The sequence below is a fragment of the Etheostoma spectabile genome, chromosome 11, assembly GCF_008692095.1.
Source record: "Etheostoma spectabile isolate EspeVRDwgs_2016 chromosome 11, UIUC_Espe_1.0, whole genome shotgun sequence".
In the NCBI taxonomy this organism is placed as follows: Eukaryota; Metazoa; Chordata; class Actinopteri; order Perciformes; family Percidae; genus Etheostoma; species Etheostoma spectabile.
In genome coordinates, this window is record NC_045743.1 from 6,440,873 (window position 1) to 6,449,804 (window position 8,932).

Sequence of the window (8,932 nt, forward strand, 5' to 3'; positions counted from 1 at the left end):
AAGAAACAACTGGAACCCTGCTGTGTCTTTGTCAAAGACCATTTTAAACAAACGGAACATATGAGACTCCAAACACCATCCTTGCCAGCCAGGCTGAAAGAAACAGTGAGGTGCAGAGGAATTGAATGAGATGCTGAGATAGGAAGTGTGAAAAGAGATGAGAGAAGAAGAAACACAGTAGTTAGTGGCTCTTGGCAGGTCATGTTAAAGGATTAGTAGATTGTGCGAAGCAGAAGGCACTCGTCCTGGCAGCTCTTGGTTCGAGGTTACAGGGAAGGTCTGTCAGCATTCAGCCTCGAGAATCAACTCACCTTCATATGCAAATGACACCCGGGGACATTCAAACTGCAAAATGTTTGGAATGATTGGTTTATGGATTAGCAAACTTCAAACTCTTCAATAGTTCTTGTGCATCTTTTGTGCACAACAACCACATTATATTATATTCATAAATGTCTTGCCTTTTAGCAACTGGCATTGAAAACTTCTAATGCCATGGAAACTTAAAAAAGGTTAAACCGTAAAATATGAATAATTTCTAAATTCTCCTAAAAGACTAAACAAATCACAAAAGGCCACAATACAAACACATTTGAAAGATATTATAATCTGTCTTTATTATTTCCATTATATACTGTACAATCTACTTACATTATCTGAATGGGGTACAAGTAAACACAATTAATTTATTTTAATGTAGTTTCTGTTCAAGTGCCATCTATTCTGCAGGTCATTTAAATATGTAGTGTTTAACATTTGGAAAATTATTTCTATAAAAGTACTTTATTTTGTTATAAAAAAGATTACCTGTAATGTTAAGCAGAGTACAAAAATCAATTAGAAAATGAATTTAATTCTTAATGTTACTCTTGTCACATTTCAGGGTGCATATATCACATTTCTGCATACTCTGTTTCACTCTAACACTAAGGTCACGATTAGTAAGGCACTTACATGCTCTAGTATAGGTGTTACTGTAACAGAGAGGAGCGTTCTTCTGATTTCTAAACATAAGGTATAATGTGAAGCCAGTTATTTTTACCTCCTCACTCATAGACAAAACCTTCCTGGGATGCTAATGACATCTCCCAGCTTTCCACCCAAGGAAGGCAGAGCAGAAGTGTAACCAGGAACAGAAACATCCATTTCCTGTTAGAAATTAAGGATTCTGTCTCAAAAAGAATCAATTCAGAAATAAATTATCTAACTGTGGGCTCTATTCACACTAACATATTACTCTTGTACTTAGAGAAAACTGAAAGCGCTGAACATAAACATGAAGGCTGCCACTGTGTTTTGCTTAACAGCTACTGTTTCCGTGCCAACACAGAGAGGTTTTCCCTGGTCCACCCCATAGCCACTTGTGAGTAACTGGACAGGCTTTCTTCCACATACTTGCAAAAACCATATTCTGGATTCATTTTAAACGACAATGCCAACATGGCAAAAATGTGTAAGGCTAGTGTGCACACAAAACCAGATAAATCTTGATTTTTTGACATTGTGTGGGATAGCTTAACTGCACAAAACCTTTGTCCATTAGGACCACACGCAGTGCAAATAAGGCCATATCACACATCGTATTCAATCTATTTAGAATAATGTAGTGTAAAACTAATGATATAGTGTCTGCATACATATTTAAAAAACATTCTAACAATTTTCCTAGTTGGCATGGCAGTTTTGAAGCTCGCCAGGTAAAATAAAAATCTGTGTGTCATCAGTAGCTGGACAAAAAAAACTACATTGCTCATATCCAAACATTGAGAAAATGTTGAATAATGCGCTTGTGCTACTAAGAAGCACAAAGTGTGGTATGGAAGATAAAGTAAGCTGCCCTGAAAAAAGAAAAGAACCCTGCCGCTCCATTAGTCTTCACTGAGTTTCAAATGCACTCCTATCCTGGACGATGAGACCAGCACTGACGGACTGTGGACCTGCATGGCTACATGGGAAATGTGAGCTTTCCTTAACTCATGTTACGTGAGTGATGTGTTGTGAGAGAAAGTTTCATAAAAGTGGAAGTTAACGCGTTTTCAGAACACCAGGAGGAAGCCGTTCTCCATACAGCCATACAGGCTGACTGACTGTTAAACAGTGTTACGGTTTGTGTGTGTGTGTGTGTGTGTGTTTATTGCCACATTTCCACTGCATGGTGGGGCTATACTCAACTTGCTCTTTTTTGGTTTTTCATTTGCAAAAGTTGTGAGTAGTACCTGGTACCTGGTACTTTTTTGGTACCACCTTGGTATGGTTCCAAGAGAGCTGAGCCAATACTAGAAAGTGGAATTAAAACACTGCGCATCACTGATTGGTCAGAGAGAACTGTCACTAACAGCACAAACCCGCCTTACAGCTAACCTACTGTCAATAGCGACTGCAATTTCTTTATTCACTCACCCCATATTTAAAAAAAATGGCAGCCCACAAAACTACGCTGTACACTTTGTTCACTACGCTGTACAATTGACAAAGTGCAGACATTGTTGCCAATGAAAAGATCCACAAGCGCCGCGTTGAAGATGACAGGCCAGGGCAGTTTCACATGGCATTGCTATGGCAATCAGCTGAGAATGCTGCCGAGACTGAGGGGGTACTATCCGCAGCGGAAAACAAATTGAGAAAAGCACCTGGTACCAACAGTGAGTTGAGTGGAGTCAAGTTGAGCTGAACCATGCAGTGCAAATAAGGCATGTGTGCAGTAAAGTCTGACGGCAAAGTTCATATCTGTATAAATGTTAAACACAGTGACAGACTGACTCGTCCAAAGGGTCAGGGGCTGCTCCATGTCATACTATCCCAGAAGCACCCTCTGCAGGCGGTAAGCAGGCACGCTGCTCTCTTCCTCCGACTCCGCATCACTCTGGGGGTTGGAGCTGCAGGGAGAGGTGCACTCTGGGGAGCACAGGTAGTGCATGAGGGGCAGCCGGTACTTTCCACAGAAGTCCACAAATTTGATCTGCCGCACACAGGAATCAAAGTAGACGCCTGGAGACAGTAGATAGTGACAGGAAAAACAAAGCCAGGTTCAAGTGGCAGGTCAGTGACTTAAATTATTTTGTGCAGACAGACAGATAGATAGATAGATAGATAGATATATGCACATGAATGCTATCAACATAGTACAACAATATTCATCCATTACATCATCGTCATAAACTGTAAGCTGTACACCCAGGTAGGAAAAAGTAAAAGGGAAAAACAAACACAGGATATGTTATCAAAGTGGTTCTCAACCTGGGGATAGGGACCCATATAAGGGATCACAGGACAAAATGAAGGTGTTTCTAGATCATAGAAAATAAAATGCTTTTCCCCCCCCTCTAATCTTTGCTATTTTTCCAGAGCAGTAAATAACTAGATATAGTTTACTTCTTCATGTCTCTAAAAAGTATCTAAACAGCACAAGGTAGGGAAAATCAGTTTTGGTTAGAACTGGTCAAAATTGGCAGACACGCAACTGGTGACAAGGAGTCACAAGTGAGGAATTCCTTATTTTATGGGGTCACAAGCCAAAAAAGGTTGAAAACCCATGCGTTTTCACATGTTGGTGGAAAAAGGACAGAGCTAAAAGACAAATCTTAACATGTCATAGAATTAAAAAAATAACCTCAATCTGTGCATTCCCTTCAAATACTTTGAGAAAAAAAAAGGGTTTTACCGGCACACTTGGGGTTGGGGCACTTGCTAGCCAGGTCTAGGTAGCGCATTAGGTTTGACGGCAGGTCGTATGGGTAGTAGGGAATATTTCGGCTCTTGACGGTACGTCCTGCCAACTCTAGCAGTGACGGAGGGTCGTAGGTCATCTCCTTGACAAAGCGCACCACCAGGGGATTGCCACGGAGACTGAGCTCTTGCAGGTGCACCAGGCAGAGGATCTCCCTCGGCAGGTAAGTGAGCAAGTTGTTGTGGAGACTTAAAGATCGCAGCGAGTGGAGCCTGGAGTGAGACAGAGTAAGGTTTTCACCAACAACAAAAAAACATGACTAGGGGAATGTGCAATTTTGAAATACGCTGAACATTAACATATGGCTTTTTACTGCAGGTTCCACTGGTAAGATAGGGGTGGTGTATGTGCGGTTACCTGGTGAGCTGCGGGGGGACACTTTGGATGCGGTTGTCACATAGGACCAGGTAGCTGAGGTAGGGCAGGTTAGCCACTTCTGGAGGAATGGCGGTGATGAGGTTTCCACCCAGATACAACAGCTCCAGACTAACAGAACAAAAAAAGTCAATTTTGAGTTTGCTATGTTTAACTCATGTACAGAATATCACACACACTTTCACTCTTTTTTTTGTTGTAGATGCTCTTATCTTATGAGATCTCAAATTAAAAGGGAAGACTTTTTTCCAGCTTCAATATTTGCAGTTTGTAATACAATTTGCTGCAGTGTCAAAGTCAATGTAGCCATGTTTATACATAAGAGGAAAAGATGTTCTAAAAGGAAATTGTTCTAGCCAACAAAGCTGAGTGACCCCAAGTTAAAACTAATACATACCACAAGGGGGAGCTAAAGATGCACTGTCTTGCTAAAGAGTGTGTGCATACACTCAAAAGTCCAAAATCATCTTAGATTCTCAGTTTTTTTTTTTGTACAGTAGACACATTTATTTAGGAAAAAGTGTGCAAATATAATGTATGCAATACATTTGCATTTGTATTCATGTGATAACAAATAAAAACTTACATTTTAGACAATAAAATTGATACGAGCATGAAGACAACAAAGGACCCTGGTAGGTTAATGGCGGTATGGAGCACACAGGGTGGTAATTGGGAGTGAAACAGAGACAGGGAGAGAGCAATGTATGGCTGGTCAGCAAAAGTAAGCTGTCAGGCCATCTGCCTGCTGGAACTGATGACACAGCGACGGTGAGACAGGAAGCCATTATACTGTCCTTGGTGGCTAAGCACTGAGCAAGCCCCCTCTGTAAAGGGAACTGAGACTTTTAAGGTCTGCGCACTGACACAAATCAGCCACCAGAGATCAAAAGGATAGTTATGGTGTGTGTGGGGGACAATATAGAAAGCTCACAATTTAAGCCTTTGTCCTGGGCCATTCCATCCAAAACACACTGGGTCAAGGTTTCTTCTCTAAATACATCAAGACATATTATATCATGTAGTTATATAGTAGTCGCCCATGCTTAGGCCTAGTCTACAAGTCTATGGGTATTTTTTAATTGCTTTTTGTGCGCGTTTCTGCCTTTCCTCAACACACAAACTATGTTTTAGGTCACTCTTTTAGAAACGCTGTTTGTGTGTTATCGTGTAGACGTGGAAAACAGAGTTTTAAGCTTGTAATCTCAGAGTGTGCGCTGCTATCTCCTTTGTGAGGAATCACAAAGGAGATAGCAGCGCTTCTTGTAATGGCAGATGTAGCAAAAATAGTGCTGGCAACATGCTTGAAAGCAGGATTTTTTGTATTGTGTTGTATTTTGAAACAGAGGTGTCAGTATGCGCTATGGAGGTCACTGCTACATAATCCAACACTACCGCAACACAGACCCCCCCCCCCCCCCCCCCCCCCCCAGGGCCACGTTGCCAGTCTTGGAGCTTCGGACTTGTAGTTGGTGGGTTGTTGTATAGTTACAGCTTTTTTTTTCAGGTTTCTGATTGGTCAACATCCTCGTACAACTGGGGTTATATCGCATCCTATTGGCTTGGCATTCTCTTTACAGCGCTTCAATTGTGTGCGTTCAATTGTGTTTTTATGTGGGCGGAGACTTTTCTTAACTGTATGTGTGGACGGGATTGTTTTCATAAAGAACAAAGAAAAAACCCTGTTTTTAAAAATGCGTGTGGACTAGGCCTTAGACTGTAAGTCTTTTGTAATTCAAAATAAGTATGCTTTATGACACAAAGAGAAAAACTGATTTGTCCTCTGTGGAAAAGGTCAATTTCTCACAGGCTGCACTTCCTGTCATTAGTAACTACTGTTACTTTGTTTGTTTATCTCCAAAACTGTCTATGGTTACAGGAACAGCAATTATTAGTGAGCAATTATCCTGCACACACTGTGAATCATGATCTTTACAAGATAAACTGCCTGGAAATGACCATGACACATACAGATAGACATAAAAGTGGTATGGGAAATACCATTAACTCCATTAATATAATACAATTTTGTGTTCTATTTTTGACTTATATTCAAATTATATTTTATACAATTCTACAGGTTGCCTGAGTGTGACTGTGAAATAGATACTGTAAACAGTTTAAAAAATATTGATGCCAGGTGGGTCAACTCCTTTGACTCATGCAAAACAGCAGGTTAAGAATGGCTGAAGTGGTTTTATAATACTTTCTACAAGACAACCGACAAAAGGGAATTCAAAGCTTTCCATATGGAGCATGAGCTGCAGCATACAGATAAAAGCTGACTCCGGCATGTACCAAACACTTAAAATGTCAGGGTGAACTTTTGCAACGTACCAAAGGTAAGGACTAATGTTTGGCTGCAGGCCGAGATGGCTAGAGGGATAACACTGAATGTGTAAGTGTATGCTCATGAATCACTTTAACAAGCCTACATTGTGGTTGACGTAGTGCTGCAACTAACAATTATTTTTCATCTGATAATTATTTTCTAAATTATGCGATAGCTCGATTTTAGCACAGTGCAAAACAAATAAAGAGATACAAACTATTTACTGTTGATCAATTATCAAAATAGTTGATTACCTTTTGTTGATCTGCTTTATTTCGGCTGTACAGTTTATTGTCACAGAAGACAAAGAAAAAGCAGGAAATCAATTTGTTTGACCAATGACTTCAACAGATCAATTACTTATCAAACAGCACATTCATTTTATGTGAGTTGACTAATCGATTAATCGACCAATCGTTTAAAAGGTCTAAAATGGTTATACATATATTTTGATTAGCTGGTGGTTGCAAGTTCAAAAAAAGAACAAAAAAAGTTCAAGTCAACAGTCCCCCCCCCCCATTGTATGTGAACGCATGCATTTAATAATTACGGTAACCATTGCGACATCACTTGGTTTCCATGCTATGTTAGGGTGACCATATTTTGAATTCCAAAAAAAAGAGGACACTCGGTCGGCCTCAACACACATTTTAAGACAATTTTCTTAGAGGTTAATGAACATTATACCTCAATGGTCCAAAAATAACTTATGTAATAAAATAAAATCTTTAACAAAATAATAATACGCTTTTCAAATAAATAAACAAATAAATAAATATGAAATAATGTTCTAAATATGATCTATTCTGTGTTAGCTTCAAAATCCTGCTTTAACTAACCATCTCCTTTTCAATGTAATAAGATAAGGTTATTCGGTGTCCGTGTGAGCTTTGAGATCTCCAGCACCTTTATTAGAAACTGAAACATATGTGTTAGCTTTGCACACGGTGCACTCCGCCTCCCACTTGTCCCGACCGGGACGGTAAGTGGAAACAATTTTTGCAGTTCAACTGTGAAGCTGCACTTACGCTTCGGCATTTTCTGTGCAACCGCAAGGCAGCTTCTTTTAACTGTCTACGGCAGCCTCTCGGGAATTACAAGTACCGTAGTATTGAGTGCAAAGCGCCAGTCAATTTAAGTACACGCTTAATGGTCTCATCATAGAAAATCATGGACATTTTCAAGAGTGTATAACCCCCCTTCCCCTGGACGCCCCGGACAGTACGTAAAAAGTGGACATGTCCGGGCAAAAGAGGACGTTTGGTCACCCTATGCTATGTCCCAGTTGACTGAAACGTACCACCAGCTACCACAAATAATATGGATAACGGTAACGTTATTGTCATTGGTATTTAAACTCGACAATTTACTCAGGGGTGGGCTAATACAAAAAAATAATAGAATCGGAAGGGAACTTAGTTTACTTCTTCATTGACCAACCGGGTCCATTATTAACGTATACGTGTTAACGTTATGGATTATCGTCGATTATGGCCAACTATAACGTTAACTACAAAGAGTGTAGAAGTAGGCTAGCTACACATTAACATTAATTGACAGTAGGCCTACCCCCTTATTGCTCAATACCTGGCCATGCCAACGATACTCTGACATTTACCAATGGTTGTAAGTAAGGACAGCTTCTGACGTTACCCTCCATTACCTACCTGGTTAGATTTTCTATCTCGTCAGGTATACTTTTCAGTCTGTTTCCGCCGAAGGAAAGCGACTGCAGACGCAGCAGTTTCATACACTGAAGTGGGATCTCCTCAAATCGGTTTCCACTAAAGTTCAACACCTCCAGCTGCAGAGAGCCAAACTCTTTGGGCAGCGAAAACTCGTCTAGGCGGTTGTTCTTGGCTATCAGGGTTTTCAGCCTCGTCAGTCGCGTAATGCCCTCACAGATGGCCGACAGCCCGTTGTTGCTGATGTCCAAAAACTCAAGGTTGCAGAAAAGGCTGACCGACGAGGGTAGCGAGCCTAGTCTGTTGTAGTTCAGGTAGAGCTGCTTGGTGTCCCTTTTCCTCTCGTCGCTGACACTGTTAAGGTTGAAAGTGGTCAGACTCAAACGGGAAAAGTCAAGCACGCTGTCGCTTGCTACCGCTGCTCCTTCGTGAATCTCCATGTTGGCAATTTTAGCGTAAAATTAAAACTCTAAACAAAATCTTTGCAGAAGTTTTGCTGTAGGTTAGCTCCAGGACTTGTCTATTTTTGACACGGAGAAGGGAAATATTTCTAGACAACCGCCCGTAACATTTAACCACATTTCTAATGAAAATCTAGGTCACTAATTTAGTACTAAGGAGAGGCTATTGTAGCGACATGTACCAACATTGAATGCGAATGTCACTCTGCTACAACACAGCCGTTCTTTGACGAGAATATTTGCTGCTATGTTTAGAGATTGGCTCAATCTAAAACAAACCCCGCCCACGCAACCGTTGATTGGTTAGTCTTCAAATCTGTCATATTACAAAAGTATTAATTAAGAGATTTGT

General features: G+C 40.6%; 1 protein-coding gene across 1 annotated transcript; it reads right to left on the bottom strand.

The window, feature by feature from the left end:
• Window positions 1-1,491: 1,491 nt before the first annotated feature.
• On the bottom strand, window positions 1,492-8,816 carry LOC116698292 (leucine-rich repeat-containing protein 58). Its single transcript, XM_032530130.1, has 4 exons — window positions 8,102-8,816; window positions 4,085-4,213; window positions 3,662-3,939; window positions 1,492-2,988 (listed from the first exon to the last, which is right to left on the bottom strand). Exons 1-4 carry the CDS (start codon window positions 8,557-8,559, stop codon window positions 2,795-2,797), a joined length of 1,059 nt encoding a protein of 352 aa, XP_032386021.1. The 5' UTR covers window positions 8,560-8,816; the 3' UTR covers window positions 1,492-2,794.
• Between the last annotated feature and the right edge of the window lie 116 nt (window positions 8,817-8,932).

What these genes read in the sequence shown, in the direction of transcription:
- LOC116698292 (XM_032530130.1), bottom strand. Translation starts at nt 8,559, where the DNA reads ATGGAGATTCACGAAGGAGCAGCGGTAGCAAGCGACAGCGTGCTTGAC. An exon ending in GAGATAGAAAATCTAACCAG is followed by an intron (nt 4,214 to 8,101) that starts GTAGGTAATGGA and finishes TTGTTCTGTTAG; the next exon opens with TCTGGAGCTGTTGTATCTGG. An exon ending in GTCCCCCCGCAGCTCACCAG is followed by an intron (nt 3,940 to 4,084) that starts GTAACCGCACAT and finishes GTCTCACTCCAG; the next exon opens with GCTCCACTCGCTGCGATCTT.